Source organism: Cryptomeria japonica, chromosome 5 (genome assembly GCF_030272615.1).
Source record: "Cryptomeria japonica chromosome 5, Sugi_1.0, whole genome shotgun sequence".
NCBI classification, from domain to species: domain Eukaryota; kingdom Viridiplantae; phylum Streptophyta; class Pinopsida; order Cupressales; family Cupressaceae; genus Cryptomeria; species Cryptomeria japonica.
The window spans coordinates 98,587,558-98,605,545 of record NC_081409.1 but is presented as its reverse complement, the minus strand read 5'-3'; the positions used below and the strand labels follow the sequence as shown (position 1 = coordinate 98,605,545).

The window sequence follows — 17,988 nt, the reverse complement described above, 5'->3', positions numbered from 1 at the left end:
GCTATGGGCCTACCGTACAACATACAAAGTCACTACCGGGCATACCCCGTTTCAGCTCATGTACGAGTAGGAGGCAGTGGTACCAACCGAGTACACCGTGTCGAGCCTTCGGGTGGCGGTGGAAAATAGACTCGGGGACATAGAAAGCTTGAATGCAAGGCTTGATGGTTTGATAAAGCTAGATGAACGAAGACTGATGGCACAATGGGCAATAGAGGTGGCACAACGTCGGCGGAAGCATTGGCACGACCAGCATCTGCGGAAGGCCAACTTCCGGCCGGGGCAATTAGTTTTGAAGTATAACGGTCGGAACGAACTTCGACTAGGGAAGTTCAAGGTCCGTTGGCTCGAACCCTACAAAATCAAAGAGGTCGGTAGGAACGGAGCAGTAAAGCTCACGACTCTGGATAACAATCCGATCAGAGACCCGGTGAACGGTTCCAAGTTAAAATTCTACAGGGAAAGAAATAATTCTGTGATTGGGATTAACATGCTAGGATACACCACGAGAGGGCATTGGACCATTGGTCGAAGCAAGGAGGTCGAAGAAGACCCGGTGGTAAAAGGTGAACCCTATCGGAGGGATGACGACTGGGCGAAGCCCTTGGCGGCCATGGAAGAACAACTTGTACCAAAAAGGGTGGAAGGTGTGGCTGTTCCCAGGATCCACAAACATCCCACGAATGCGTATTTCGGGGACCCAGCTGTGTGGGGGCGAGTTTCAGGATATTGGAAAAAGCGGGCCCCATACGAAGGAGCTTAGGAGGGATATGTAGCGTATGACATTGATGAAGAAGCAGAAGCCCGGAGGAGAGCTGAGAACATAAATAAAGAGGAGGAGCCGGTGGACCTAGAGGACGAGCTCGACCTGGAAGAATATGGGGCAACCCTAGGCCCATGTTTAAAAATGGTACTGAAAAGAAAGGACCTATTCGTCATCGCTTCCGAAGCAGGCGAGGTAGAAGCCGGACCTAACTCATTGTACCGAGTGATCCCTAACCCGGCTGGGCCACCAGAGATTGATGGAGAGAAAGTAAAATGGTACCACCAGTACGGGGATCAGTACGTTGACGGCCGCTACAAGGGTGTGGGACCCGCCCAATTGGTGGACAAGATATGGGACCTGGAATACGTAGGGACGTGTTGTGCACAAGAATGCTACAGAAGACTACCACATGTGTGTACGTGGTTACATGACTCGGAAATAAGAATGAGGACGCCCAACAATGCCTCTGGGGTAAAAAAGAGGAACAATGGGGATGGAGACTCCGAACAGGAACCAAACAAGAAATGGAAGGAAGACAAGGGGAGGAACAAAGAACCAGGGAAGAAATGGAGAAAAAAGAAAAGTAGGGGGCCAGCAAGAAGGAAACAAAGGAGACAGGGAAACTCTTCGGCCGCAAAAACAAACACAATAAACTGGCCAGTGGCTTACCGAAGGCCAACTGGAGGGCACAATCAAGCCAAAGGGTACTTGGGTAAATTAAAGGCAAGGAAGCTAATATTGAAAAAGCCGTGTCAGATAAAAGAAGTAAGACAACTGAAAAAACAAGGGGTCTTAAAGGATGAGGAGGAGAAATACAAGAAAAAAGCAAGAAAGTCCAAGTCGGCAGGAATTAAAAAATTGGAATATCAGGCAAGTACAAGCAAAAAAAGTAAGGAAAAATTAAGACTGCTGAAAAAGCAATTATTTTATGTTAAATTAATAAAACATGTATACCTAACCCTAACCCTGGCAAAGAAAAGTGCTTATAAAAGTTTCCATGAGACCCCATTAGGCACAACGCAAGAAAGACAGTAAGGTGAGCCCGGTAGCCAGGCGGAATTGAGCAGATGGAAGCAAGCAACACACCGATTGTACGGACACAATACACCGTACGTGCCACTTGTACGGACGCCAAGGAAATCCTGGAGGAATTGATCAATCCGTATGGTGTACGGATTGCACAGTCAGAAAAGCACGAGCGCCAGGAAGCTGCACCGTACGGCGTACGGATTGTAGAGAGTTGCCAGCAAAATGTATCGTACGGCATATGGACTCAAGGTACATGCAAGCCAAAGAACAGAAGTCGTCGTACGACGTACGGCGTACGAAACACGAGGGAGAAGAGCACAGTCTTACTGCACGCGTACAGTGTACGGACTTTGTACAAGTGCCAGCAAAGGTCACCGTGCGGTCCACGCATACCGTATGTGTACGACATTCGAGAATTTGGAGTACGAAAGTGCGAGTGCAAGCGCATTTTCGCCGTATGTGTACGGCATAAGGAAATCAGGGAAGTGCCAACATGTGCCACTGTACGACGTACGGTATTGTCGTATGGACATAGCCCGAAGAAGAAACATACATCCGCCGTACGGTGTATGGTCCATGCCTATAACACGTACAAGAGAATTCGCACAAGCCAAAATCCATACAGTGTACGGTATCAGGAAGACAAGCAAGGAAGCGTACGGCGTACGGTGGCAACTCCCTATCCGTATGGCGAGTACTTGACAGGCCAATTAAGGAAGCAGCACGCAGGTATAAGAGGCAAGGGGCTTGTCTGGCAGAACATGAGGAAGAAGCTGTATGGCGGGGAAATTGAGAGATACAATGGGCCGTACAAACTAGTGAGACAATCTGTCAGACAGTTATAATGACGACTCAGGAAGGGGTATGGGAAGAAGAACGGAAAAAGGCAGTTGCAGTGCAGCCATGACTGCCACAAAGCTAGCCAGCAGCAGGAAAACCAAGAGCAAACCGAAGCCACCGAAGGACTCAGAGGGACTCATGGTGGCAAATGTAGCATTCGAGAGTGTGACCGGCAATGAATGCCGTAACTAGTGGGAAGAAAACCCCCCAGACCATGTGACGAAGGAATCTCTCAAGAGGGCACAGGTCGACCATGCCATCCAAACGCCCACATTCAACATTAAAGAGTTTGAGCCAGTTCTGTGAACCATGGTATCGGGCTATAATCCACAAGAACGAGCTTCAGTCATCCAGTTCCAAGGGCGCACAGCACGAGTTTCGTTCAAACCTGAGGATTTCAGGCAAGTATTTGGCATACCAGATAAAGGAGCATCTGTGGCCAAACCAACCAAAAAACTCATCAGAGAAAAGAAGTGGTTGATGGATTTGGTGTGCAGAGACGACCTCATAGAGGAGCAATGGAAAAGTGCCTGGGCCGACAGCAGAGGAATGAAGCATGCCTTTATCGCACCTGGTGAATGGAGGATGTTAATGGACCTGGTCAAAAGCCGCCTTACGGGAGCCACCCGCGCCTCTGACATAGCTATATGGATATTAGGATTAATGAACGGGATTAGCTGCGGGAAGGTGTACAATTGGGGGCAACTCCTGGAAGAACACATCCACGACTTCTTGAGACTGGAACACAAAACATTCTACATGTGCCATCATGCTATCAGCTTGTTCTTGGATGTCGTACGCCTGCAGGTACCACCAGAAGTATGGGGGACATTTGAACCGCGCGGAAGGGTAGAACCAAATAAACCCACCATGTACTACTATATCCACCTGGACACCCTGGGTGACACAGCGCAACCGACAAGGAAGAGGAGGAAACTGGACACATCCATGGAGATTGAAGAGGTTAGCAGCGCAGAGGATTCGGATGAGGTGGAAGAAACGGAAGAATAGGAAAGCGGTGATGAGGGGTTCCATCTGTTAGGACACACAGCTGTAGAGGAGGAAGAGAAAACAGAGTCATGGCAGCAGGAAGAAGAGGAAGAGGAGGAGCAACAGGAAGGATTGCGGGCTCAATGGAAAAGTACGAGGGTAAAATTCACACCCTCGAAACTATCCTCAGCACACCTGGTACCTCAAGAGGCGCTTGCAATAGCCAGCCCAGTGGGAGATGTACGACCAGTGGGGGTACTGTTCCAGAAGATTGGAGAAGGGGAACTGCCGGCACAACGACGAGTATCGCTGCCGCAGATCAGCTTGGCCGTACTTGCAGCAAAAATTGGTATGGTGCCAACAGAAACCGGTACGGTGCCAGCAGGAACCAATACGGTACCAACAGAAACTGGTACGGGTAACTTGGAGGCAGCGGCAACTTTGGATACTCTGACAGATGAAGATATAGACGCCTCGCTGGATGGATGGCTAGGGTAGTTCGCACTCGCCCCACACCGTCCCCCCTCCCCTGCACCACATAACATGGCCATTAGGCCAGGCATGACCACAGATAGAGATATCACTGTCCCAGACCTGGACAGAGAGAGATCCACTGATCAAGAACAGCAAGGAAGGGACAAGCAGAGCAGTGGACCGAAAGGAGATCTCACAGGACTCCACATCACACCACTCGATCCAAATGACCCAGCAGGCTCACTCGGACGATTCCTAGAGGAGCTACAAGGGCTCTCTGATTTTGCACGCAGCATGGCTAAGCTTACTGGACAGATGGAGGTCAGCAATTCAGCCGACGCTACACAGCTATGTCATTTCATGACCGAGGGGTGCAAGGATGAGTTCACACAACACTTTGAGCAGCAGGGATGGCCGGACCATAGTACACCTGAGATGATTCAGAACTGAACCCACAGGCACAGGCACCTTGGGCGCCACCTTTCGCAGCATGAAGAGGGCTTTCCAGGAGGTGTACTTACAGATGCGGCAGCACCAGGTGGAAAAAGAGGCTCAACGGATGTACATAACAACACTGGAAAAGGAAGGTGAGAAGCAGACACAGTTGGCCATAGTGGAGAGGAGCTTAAGAAAGGAGATGGAAATGAAGATGACTACTTATGAGGCCCATTGCAGCATGCAGGAGAAGGAAGCACGGGCATTAGCGGCCCAGGTGGCAGAGCTCACTTTACAGCTGGAACAAAAAGATAAAAAGCTACTGGAAGCTGCTCACATGGTAAAGAAAGCACGGGAACAGCAGTTGATGGCAGCAAAGAACCCGAAACTTCAAACCGGACAGCAGCCTCCTACTACGGCCACTACAGGGACGCCTCCTCCCTCTTCTCGGTCTTAGCTATGTTTTTTATAATTCAGTTTCTCTTGTCTTAGTCGTCTGGAAGACGACTACGTTTTGGGGGGGGCTAATGTTAGGGGTAAAAATGTATGTTTGCAAGAATAATAGTTATAAGTGTGTTATGTTGTGTTTATGTTGTTGTTGTTGTTGAGAGGTTTCAGTCGGGTAGTTGGGAGTTGGTGACGGTTGGCAACTTGACCAACCATCGAGTCTATATATTGTTTGGTTGGAACCTCGGTAGGGGATTATGTATGGACAACTGGGGACATTGGAATAAAGATATAACTTTCTAGTCTAATCATTATCATTGGTTAATTATGTTATGATGTACAATTGTTCAGTTTCATTAATACTTGGTATGTGCAGGGAATACTTTGTTATCTGATTATTCACCAACTATACATTTAGGACTAAACAACTACCTCCCAAAAGCTCATTTAACATGAAAATATGAAATTCTGGAAATCACTAACACACAGACCAGCAACTTCAAGAATTCCTAAAATGCTCATAATTCACTCCAAACTCACTCAAATCACCCCAAATCACACGCAAACCAACACTATGCATTAGGCGACCAAGTACAAACAGAGAAATAACATCAATATGAGCTCCAACTAACATCACGCTTCCCAATGCACACCCCAAAAAGTACACCTAGAAAAAAAAAGTATGATTTGCAATTAAAAAAATGCATACTCAAAACCAAAGGCTAGAAACTTACAAATCTTTTCCTCAACAGCATAGGAAAGTAAAGAGCCAGTACCCAGAATCAATGGGAGCTCGCATAGAGACTTGTGAGTGGAAATAAGCTTTAGCCAAGACACTAACCAGCAACCAAAACACACCAAACTTGCACTAAACAAAACCAGTAGATGCACACCTTCTCAATTCGCTCTATCTATTCCTCGGAGTGAGAAAGTCACAACCACAGCTAGGTGCTATATTTCAAGCACGAAACCGGCAAGGGCTAGGAAGCTCACGACTTCGAAGCAACCATCTGGCACCATTTTGGCAGCACTTCGTTGTATAAATTTTCACGGATAGAAAAATGAGAAGCCAAGCTCACTTATTTATAAATTTTCTTATTCAAAATCACATTCAAACGCCCCTCAAATTCGTCCCCAATTACATGACAGTGTAATTCGCCCAAGTAGCTTCCAAATTACATTTCATTTCACCCTTTAAGTGGCCACCCAAGATGTCTTTTTGCACTGTCTAGACAAGTCGAACTTATCCAAGGTCCACAAGTGATAACTTAATCACTTTATTTCTCAATTCAACGCCCAACTTAGGAAAAGGATTAAAATTCATGAATAGCATATATATTCTTTTCTCCTAAGTCGTCCAAAACAATTAACTATTAAACTTAATGATAACGTATTAATATTTAATAAATTAATCTGTAGACCAAATGTAGAACAATGCCACTGAGGACAGAATTGCCAGAATTACCAACAACTAAAGTGAACTGGAGCTCTGAATCATACTGCTAAAAATAGAAATACTCAAACTGCCACTTACTAAAAATAGTAAGTTATGAAATACTGCTCCAAAAAACGTGATCTTCGCACCCAGAGAAAGAGCTCGGAATGCTCAGTAAGTAAAACTATACCATCCAGTCAACCACACCCTAACTTACTAAAAATAGTAAGTTCAAACTCCACCACAAATCAATTGCATGTTATGCCATCCTAGAGTGCGTGAAAAACCCAGAAGGAATCCATAAACAGAATTGAAGAATCCCCTCCTAACAACCTTAGGAAGCTCGTGCAGAACTCCACAAAAGTAGGAAACCGTAATTCTCCTTTCCAAATAGCCTAAGGGTATCCAGAATAGGCCAATGGACCGCTGAATACACATCACTGAGAAGGGGACATTACACCTTTGAGCCCTTCCCAAAAGAAATCTTGCTCGATTCGATGATATGTCTTCAAAAATCTTGAATGACCAATGATGGGAAACTCATGAAGCTTTGTGAGAATCTTTTGTTTGAGAGTGAAATTATTGCATAGCTATAATCACTCTTTATACCACAAAGCATCTCCCTTCCAACAAAAATTATTTGAACTACTAGGATCACTTTGTAAGTGTTGAATGAGCTTACTTGTAGCAACATTATTTTGCCACTTTGTTTTGGTTTCTCCTACCCAATCTAGTTGTAATATTGAAATGGCACACAATAAAGATTCATCCTTCTAAGCCTTCCTAGATAGTGCATCTGCCACAATATTTTCCTTCCCTTTCTTATATACAATCACAAAGTCATATCTTGACATCTTAGTGACCCATTTTTGTTTCTCTCCAGAAGATAATCTTGGTTCCAAAAAACATTTTATTCTATCATGATTTGTCTTAACTTTTATGTTTCTTCCCATTAGATAAGGCCTCCATTGTTTTATTGCATGAAGAATAGGTAGCATTTCCTTCTCATAAATAGGTTTAAGTTAATTTTTACTCTTTAATTGATGACTCTTGAGCCCTCTTGCATGAGAACTGTTTTTATGTCATTTCTAGAAGCATCACTTTCCTAATAAAATCCTTGGTGAAGTCTAGCGTAGCAAGAGTAGTACATATAACCTCCTTCAACCTCTCAAATGTTGTATTAGTCAACTCATTCCTTTTTAAAGAATCCTTCTTTCAGTAGAGTTGTGTGGGGTGTTACTATATGGCCATAGTTCTTCATGATTCTTCTATAGTATCCAGTCAATCCTAAGAAACCCCTCAATTTCTTAATGGTTTTGGGAACAGGCCATAATAGCCTTAATTTTTTTTGGATCCACCTCTACTTCACATGAAACTATGTCTCTCAAGTACTCCACCTCTTTAAGATCAAAGGCACACTTGCAAGGCTTAGATAGAGTTGATGATTTTTGAGAACATGTAATGCTTGATCTACATCTTGCAAATGTTCCTCCTAAGTCTCGCTATAAATCTATATATCGTCAAAGAACACTAATACAAACTTCCTCAAAAATTTCTTAAAAATTGATTTTATCAAACTTTGAAATGTAGACAGTGCATTGGTAAGACCAACTAATATCACCAAAAACTCATTATGATCCTCATGAGTTCTAAATGTTATCTTAGGAATATGTTTTTCCTTAAATCGAATATGATGATAACTTTATCTAAGATCTAGCTTTGTGAAAAATACATTTGTAATGAAAATGTGATGAGAAACATGGTTAAGGAGGTTGTGTGTAAGAAACAATTTTTTTCCATATAAATATAATATATATGACTTTCAATAAAAAAATACTCATCCTTGATGTTAAGTATTCTTGTATCTTTCTTTAATATTAAAGTGTTAGAGTAAGTGAGGTTTTATCATTTACATATGCTTAATTTTTACTTAGGCAGTCGACATTAGATATCAGTTGCATTTAAATGCATAGTATTTAATAATTTCATGGTACGTTTAATAATTGCACATGCATTTAATATTTGTAGCTAGTAGTTACACGTTAGTTTTTCTCTACCTCATCACACCTCTATGTTACTTCTCTAACCAGTCGTAGACAAAATACACCTTCATTCTAAAATATGTGCATTCTACGTTAGTCTGCACCTATAACCAGTCTTCTATAAAAATGCTTCTTTGGTAGTAAGTGAAAGCATGCTAGACTACATATCTCTAACTGGATTGGTATGTACTTATGTTACTGGGAACACCAATATTCTTTTCTTCAGTATGTGCTATAGATGTTTCCATAAATAATTGATTTTGTTAGTATTGAGAGGAGCTGAGGACAGAGAATAAGATTCCATTTCAGTGAATTGCAAGCAATTGAGGTGGAAATCCACCATGGAACAGGATTAAACAAGAATCCTCATGGTGCAAATTGTCTTCTACAAGGTTGTCCAGCTTATACATCAATTGTGGAGGTAGGTAGCCGTTTGGAGTTTTAAACATGTTATCAAGGCTTTGCATTATGAGCTTTATATGGTAAACACAGAAAAATAGTAAAATTCATATCATGTTAATTCAAATCAAACACTCAAAAATTAAAATGAGTTCAATTAGACCAAGAAACTAAACAAAAAGAAAGCAATCAGGTAGGAAAAACAATCTTGTCATGTAAGCAAAAGGGATATTGTTGGCCTTTTACAATTCATGGGACTAGGATAATTATTTGTGATTAGATGTAATCCCTAGGTCACTGGATTTCCTAGCCTTTGGTAACCAATGTATAGCTCCTTGAAGTAGAAATTTTCCATAGACAAGCTCTAAATTGAAACACACTGATAAGCATGGGATACCATTTAAGCTCTGAACCTAACCAGCTCACAAATTCAAGAAAAAAGATCAAAAGAACGAAAATAAATTCTGATCAGATTTCTGACTGCCAAAAGTAAGGTTCAAACTGTAATGTCCCCACTTTGAAATATAATTTAATAATAAAATTAAAATACAAAAGAATAAAAATTGAAATTAAACGAAAATATAAAAAAAATATAATTAAAATTTGATTTAAGTTAGTGAATGGTCAAAAGGCTTGAAATGATAAGTTGTGACTCCCCCAAATATGAGGTATACAAGGGAGAAGAGAGCTCATTTGAAGGGGGGATAATTTGGGAATCAGAAGTGCAGATCTGATTGTGAAAGGTTGTGTCCCTTTCAAAGGGCAGAAATAATGAAGAGCTGCACTCTTTCAAAGGGTACTAATGGTAAAAGGGTGTGTCTCTTTCCAAAGGGCATACATGATGAAGAGGTGTGACCTCTCCCTCGCATTGGGAGATATAAAGGAAAGGAATCAAAAAGCCTCCAGTCATATCACCATCGATCAGATCAGATCAGAACTGTTATTTACAGACAGTAACATCTTTGTTCTTGGTGGTATGCATGGGGATGTGCTTAATATATGAAGCCTGATAATGTTCCTATGCAGAATTTAGTAGTAATATTATTATAGACTGCAATATGTATGACAGTCATACTTAATTTCATATGCATTCATAATACATGAGAAGTTAGTATACTCATAGCTTAATTACTTAATCATTTCTATTGACCCCCACCATAAGGAGAGGCGTGGTGTTAGGGAGAGGTGGAGTAAATCCTTCCCAAATTAGGTTAGCCTCAAGGGTGGTCTGGACAGATGTTCCTGAAATCTGGGCCCAATTATGGAGGTGGTGTCATCTTGTCCTAGACAACTAAATCCCCATCCAGGGTTGAGGATTAGAAAGGAAGTAAGAATTGGGGCTTGAATATGGCCACTATCAATTGTACTATGAATAAAGATGGTTATCTAGTTTAATAAATTAATTTAAGGCATGATAATATTAAGTAATGGGTGTTGATTAGTGGGAAATTGGCAGCCTCCTAGTAGGGGACATTACAAAAACCTTCTAGCACTTTGAATAATTATGTATCTTTTATCCCTTCCTCCATTTTAGACCACCTTTGGCAAGTTACAATATTGTGCAACTATAATATTTAATCATGGATATCCTATCCTACATCAAGTAACTAGACAACTTAAAACAAAATATGTTGAAGAGTCATAATGTTTCTCCTACACCTGTAAGTTATTTGAAAATGAGCCCCATTCTCATATCCCACATCTCCTGGCGACTGATGTTCTTATAGGTCAACTTCAACGAAGTGGAAAATAAACAATAAAAACATCACCCATCTATTTGTCTATCAGTCTATCTATATGTCTATAAGTTTAGCACTTTCTTTATCCAATGATGCAAATAATCTTGCTCAGTAAAATTATATGTAGAGATGTGGTTATATATGTTGTATATATCATATGAACATTGACAATGAATTATGAAAGCAATTAAATTTTGATTTTTGACATCTATTAATTTGTTTGCTGTCATGTGAACTCTCAATTCAAATCTAATGTTGTGTATTAAGGATCTATACTGTATATGATGAATATCAATATTATTAAATGAATATTTGAAATATTCCTACATTTTTAAAATTATCTCTATTTTTTACATAGCAATCTTCTTTTCCATCCTCTACTGTCTCCTTAAAAGGCCTCAAAAAATCGGTCCTCAAAACACTTTTCCCCCATCCCCTGCCATCCCCTAAAATGGCCTCAAAACACTCTATCTCAGAAATGTGTCGACCCATCCCCTATTGTCCTTGTCCCAAAAACTTTTGGAACATAGAAATATAATAAAAAGAACATTCCTTGCCTTTGTTTTGTACACTAGGGCATCTATCCATTGAACAGCCATCAAGTTTTACACCTACAGCAAAGTTTTTAGTATCCTTTTCATTATATTCATTTGATACAAAAAATAGACACCAAATAAATGAACTTTTATAAGACCTTTAAATTTAAGTGGTTTATATGCCAAAGATGGTATAATGAATTAAGAATAGAGATTAAGAAATTCGAAGTCTTTAGAAATATAGACTTGTGAACAATGTTTCTTCAATATTTTCTCCTATTTTGTAAAGTTATTTCAATTTTAATTAAAGAACAAGTTATGAACTATGAATGCTATATATGGATATGAGGAATTATGTCAATGTCTAATAAATCTGATTTTTATCTGCAGGTCTGAAGGAGAGAGATCATTTAATATTTTCTATGTCTTCTCCAAATGAATTCAATTGGCATATATATTATTTAGGTAACCGGTCAATTGGTGTATTGACCGGTCATGCCTTTTAGGCATGACCGATCAATGCACCCATTGATCGGTGCCTTTACAATTATACCATTAACACAATGCTGATTATCAGTTCAAAAACCCCCGATAGCATATTGTAATATCATAATATAATGACTGATCAATTTAATGAATCGGTTCATACAAACACCAATGATTGAAAGTGCACGATGAATATAATCCAACCGGTGCATTTGTTAACCAATGTTAATGCCAAATGAAGCGGTGTATTCATTAAACCCGATAACAAATATGCTCGATATAATTAAGCCCGATAACAGATGTGAATTGGTGCCAATGTTTATGCATCCGATGGCAAGTATGTATCGGCTAATTTAACCCAATAACTTATAGCATTTAATATAAGTCAGACATGAAGCATGTAGATAAATAACAGAACAAGGAAGGTTAGGAAGATCTTATCTTGCATAAGCTACCATGCATTAACACTCCCTCTTAGCTTTGGAAGATAAGGCAACCTGCATCACATTTCCTTTTCATAACTAAGATAATGTCAGTCAGCAAAAATCATTTATACATGAGAAGTACCATCAAGACATATGATACAAAATAGAAGAACATCACTTGAGCATGTGACATAAAGTATTATTTTTAAAAAAATAAGAGAATCATCACCTGATCATGTGAGAAATCACCAAAACATGTGATCTTGTAAGATTCATCAAGATATCACCTAACACATGATATCAGTATTGCCTAACATGCAATACTTAAGGATAAGTCTATGAGAAAGGTTAGTTTCTCATCATATCCAAGTTGTGATAAGTGCAATAACATATATAAATGTTTATCACAACATAGTCATGGCACATCCATGACTTACCAGAGATCCAACATGATCAATGGTTGAGATATCACCTACACGTGATATCAGTATTGCCTAACACGCAATACAAGGATAACCATATGAGAAGTGCTTAAGTTCTCATCATATCCAAGTTGTGATAATGCAATAACATTTGTACAAATGTTGTATCACAACATAGTCATGGCACATCCATGACTTACCAGTGATCCAACATGATTACTGGTTTGACTATCATAAGATCGTCACCTTATGATGTCTACATACAAGTGTTCAGTATCTGAGAGATCGTCACCTCTTAGATATGAACACAGGTGGCAAGAAGCCAAGAGATAGTCCAAACATGACAAAGAAGTTTACACCTTAAACATCTTAAATATATGTAAGTATAGATTACAAAGCAGATTACCTTTCTATCATACCTAAACCCTTTCTGAAGTGATCAACCTTCACTCTGGAAAGTGGTTTGGTCAGAATATCTGCAGTCTGATCTCCTGTACGCACATATTCTAACTTTATCACATTCCTGTCAACCATATCTCGTACATAGTGATATGGAATCTCAATATGTTTGGACCTGTCATGAAATACTGGATTTACAGAGAGTTTTATACAGCTTTGATTATCACACTGAATGACTGTAGGTTTCATAGGTTCTCCAAATAATCCCATGAGCAATTTCCTTAGCCATACTGCTTCTCGGGCAGCCATTAAAGCTGCAATATATTCAGCCTCTGTGGAACTCTAAGCTACTGAAGATTGTTTTCTGCTGATCCAAGATATCATGGCTGACCCTAAACTGAAGCAGCACCCTGAAGTGCTCTTTCTGTCAGTCACACTGCCAGCCCAATCTGAATCTGTAAATCCATGTAGATCTATGTCAACCTTTTCATATTTAAGACCAAGCTTTAGGGTACCTTGTAGATATCTCATTATATGCTTTACTGCAACCAGGTGTATCTCCTTAGGTTCACACATGAACTGACTTAAGGCATTAACAGCATAGCAGATATCTGGCCTTGTATTTACTAGATACATCAGGGACCCAATTATCTGCCTGTATTGAGTGGGGTCAGTAGGTCTTGATTCTGCTGCTGCTTCTTTAAGTTTATGGAAGTTGGTTTCCATAGGAGAGGTCATGGGTCTGCAGTTTAGCATTCCAAATCTTGTCAATATGTCCAAGGTGTACTTCCCTTGGTTCAGTACAATATTATCAGAATTCTGCCATACTTCCAATCCTAGGAAGTAATGAAGAAGCCCCAAGTCTTTCATATCAAATTCTATGGATAGATCTTTCTTGCATTGATCTATTAGGTGATCATCTCCTGTAATTAATAAGTCATCAACATATAAAATTAATATTAACATATCACCTTTATTTCTTTTGAGGTAGAGATTACGATCTGCAGCATTCTTAGAGAAACCCAGCTTTGAGAGATAGGTGTCAATTCTTTCATACCAAACTCTAGGAGCCTGTTTGAGCCCATAAAGAGCTTTCTTGAGTCTACACACATGAGACTTTGCATCATGAATTTCAAACCCTTCAGGTTGCTCTAAGTAGACTTCTTCCACGATCTCGCCATTTAGGAATGCTGTCTTAACATCCATCTGATGTACCTTCCACCCCTTTGCTACTACAATGGCTAGGACAGCTCTTACTGATGTGTACCTAGCAACAGGTGCAAATGTCTCTTCGTAATCTATTCCTTCCTTCTGTGAGAACCCTCTAGCTACAAATCTGGCCTTGTGTTTTTCAATACTGCCATCTGCAGCATGCTTGATTTTAAACAACCATTTAGAAGACACGATAGACTTCTTGGTTGGCCTAGGAACAATCTCCCAAACATCATTCTTCATAATGGACTGATATTCTTCAGTCATGGCATCTATCCATACTTGATGTTTGAGTGCATTTGAAACATTGTCAGGTTCAGCTTTAGAGAGATCATTCATAAGTGCAACATAGTTGATGAATTTATTAGGCCTCTTGCTTTCCCTGAAGGTTCCTGAAGGAGCAACGAACTTCTGAGCTTCTGCTATAGTTTTGGTGGCCCATAGTGGTCTTTTCTTGCGATTATCTATAGGTGGGTCTTGTGTTTCACTTATAGTTTCCTCAAGATACTCCCTCTGAAGCTCAGGAGTAGGTTCTTCTTCTAGGTTAGGAGTAGGATTATGAATTTCAGGTTCTATTGTATTTTGGGCCCTTTTGAAGGCTAAATCTTCTTCGAAGATTACATCTCTACTGAGCTCAATATTTCTCTGCCCTTGTACATAGATTCTGTAGGCTTTAGAAGTTTCACTGTATCCTACAAGTATTCCCCTTTTTCCAGAGGGTTCTAGTTTTAGTCTTTTCTCTTTAGGTACATGAATATAGACCGGACACCCAAATATCCTAAGATGGCTGATATCTGGTTTTGTCTTGGTAAAGACTTCCTCAAGAGTTTTATCTTCAAGGTGTGAATGAGGACATCTATTTTGTATGTACACAACAGTGTTAGTTGCTTCTGCCCAAAGGTTCAAGTTTAGATTTTGATCTAGTATCATGGCTTTGGCAGCTTCTACTATGGTCCTATTTTTCCTTTCAGCTACTCCATTTTGTTGTGGATTATAAGGTATTGTCAACTCCCTCTTAATCCCAGAATTTCTACAAAAGTCTTTAAATAGTCCTGATGTGTATTCCCCCCCATTGTCAGTTCTTAAGGTTTTAATTTTGTTTTCAGAGAGATTTTCTGTTAATGTTTTAAACTCTTTGAACCTACTTAGGATCTCTTCTGATTCTTTACATTTCAGAAAGTAGATCCACGTCTTCCTAGAGTAGTCATCAACAAAAATTACATAGTACAAAAATCCCCCTAGCGAGGGTACGGACATAGGTCAACATACATCAGAATGAATTAACTCCAAAACTTTGCTAGTTTTCCTAGTACTATTCTGAAATGCATTTTTGGTATTTTTACCTAAGGCACACCCTTTGCATGCCTCTGAATGATATTGCTTCAACTTAGGTAGACCTGTGACAAGGTTTCCCATGGTTGACAAAGCTCTATAATTCAGATGGCCTAATCTCCTGTGCCATACTTCATTTGCATTAGTTGCTTCATGGATCAATGCTAGATTGGGCTCTGTACATAGCTCATACAAATAGCCTTGTCTTCGACCAATGACCTTAGCGTCTTTGATGGAGGATCTCTTTGGCCAAGCCAACACCTTGTTTTCCATGAACGTCACTCTATATCCTTGATCTTCTAGTGCTGATATGGAGATTAGATTTCTTTTGATGCCTGGAACATATAGTACTTCTTCAAGTCGTAGTGACATGCCTGTCTTCAGTTTGATGGTGCAGGTTCCAATTCCTCTGACTGGATGTGAAGAATTGTCTCCGATGGTTACTTCCTCATCATCTTTCTCTATCATGGAGTCTAGTATTTCTCTAAAGCCGGTGATGTGTCTGGATGAACCACTGTCGATCACCCATGAGTTAGATTTGTTTGAAGTATGGCTTGTAAGTGCTGAGTAGAGGACATAGTTCTCGGAGTCATTTTCTTTTCTAGATTTCCTCACTTTTGCAAATGTGGCTTGCTTCCCTTTCTCCGGACAGTTTGCAACATAGTGTCCGAATTTGTCACACCTATAACATTGAACATGTGATAGGTCTTTCTTAGAAGTGTTCTTGCCTTGTTTAGCTTTTCTTTTCCTGAATTGCTTCTTTTTGTACTTCTTATTGATGTTTGTATTTAGGACTTGCAAGTCTTCATCTATATTCTTCTGTTTTATTCCTACCTTGTTCAATCGGGATTCTTCTTGTAGACAGTCATCTCTTAGTCTTTCAAACTTAGGATATTTGGACCTTGCACTGATGCCTTGGACGAATGTGCTCCATCCACTAGGCAACCCATCTAAAGCAATGAGTGTTAGTTCTTTGCCTCGGATCTCGTAGTCCAGAGTTGCAAGTTCATCTTTTAGAACTGATATCTGCATGAAGTAGGCGTTGATTGTCTCCCCTTTGTTCATGGTGATATGATTTATTTCTCGTTTTAGTGCTAGAGTACGACTTGCATTTGATATCTCAAATGTCCTTTCAAGTGCCTTGAACATTTTATAAGCCGTCTCCTGCTTTCTAATGATGGGCATTATATTATTTCTTACCCCATCCACTATTATTTTAATAGCCTTATCATTTCCCTCGATCCATGTGGATTTCTCGGTTTCATCTTCTGGTTGTGCACTTTCAGTTTGGATATATGAATCAACTTTGTTTTCTCTTAAAATCATTTTGATTCTAAACTTCCAAGCTGAAAAATCTTCACTACCTCCGAGTCTATCTTCGAATCTGATAGCGTTGGCCATTATGGAAATGTGATGTAGTTTGTAACTTAGTCCTTGAATTTTATCAAAATTGAATAGCCTTAGGTTCGATTACCTTGGCTTTGATACCATGTAAAGTTATTTCAATTTTAATTAAAGAACAAGTTATGAACTATGAATGCTATATATGGATATGAGGAATTATGTCAATGTCTAATAAATCTGATTTTTATCTGCAGGTCTGAAGGAGAGAGATCATTTAATATTTTCTATGTCTTCTCCAAATGAATTCAATTGGCATATATATTATTTAGGTAACCGGTCAATTGGTGTATTGACCGGTCATGCCTTTTAGGCATGACCAATCAATGCACCCATTGATCGGTGCCTTTACAATTATACCATTAACACAATGCTGATTATCGGTTCAAAAACCCCCGATAGCATATTGTAATATCATAATATAATGACTGATCAATTTAATGAATCGGTTCATACAAACACCGATGATTGAAAGTGCACGATGAATATAATCCAACCGGTGCATTTGTTAACCAATGTTAATGCCAAATGAAGTGGTGTATTCATTAAACCCGATAACAAATATGCTCGATATAATTAAGCCCGATAACAGATGTGAATTGGTGCCAATGTTTATGCATCCGATGGCAAGTATGTATCGGCTAATTTAACCCAATAACTTATAGCATTTAATATAAGTCAGACATGAAGCATGTAGATAAATAACAGAACAAGGAAGGTTAGGAAGATCTTATCTTGCATAAGCTACCATGCATTAACATATTTTACTAGCATGAAAGAGGAATTTTGATGTCTGGAATGTTGTAGGTCCTTGGCAGGTTATGCTAAAACAAAATGATGGTTCTTATGCATGTGTAGCTGAAAGCTTCAAAAGATTTACCTTGGGACAAGTAATACTAACTTCACATTGTCTCCTCTGTTTTCAGTTGATGATTTATAAGCATTCGTTGGGTAGTATGGTTTGATAATGACATTTTGGAGAAAAAAAAAAGCATTTGACAAGTGTTACGAACTATTACTTTTGTTTGCAGACTAAAGAAGAGCTCTTAAGAGTCCTTGGACTACAAGAAGAAGAAGGAAGCTCTCTAGAATTTCTAAGAAGAGGTTATAAGGTATAAGTTCCATACTGATCAAATGTGTGTGTATTCTCTCTCTCTCTCTCTCTCTCTCTCTCTCTCT

General features: G+C 39.7%; 1 protein-coding gene across 2 annotated transcripts in view; it reads left to right on the top strand.

Moving 5' to 3' along the window:
• The window catches only part of LOC131067765 (protein LPA3), a 268,122-nt gene that overhangs the window by 184,866 nt on the left and 65,268 nt on the right, over positions 1-17,988 (top strand). For both annotated transcript variants that reach the window (XM_058002908.2, XM_058002918.2), the window contains exons 10-11: positions 17,617-17,699; positions 17,841-17,921. In XM_058002908.2, coding sequence (XP_057858891.1) covers positions 17,617-17,699; positions 17,841-17,921 — 164 coding nt within the window. The remainder of the gene's footprint in view (positions 1-17,616; positions 17,700-17,840; positions 17,922-17,988) is intronic.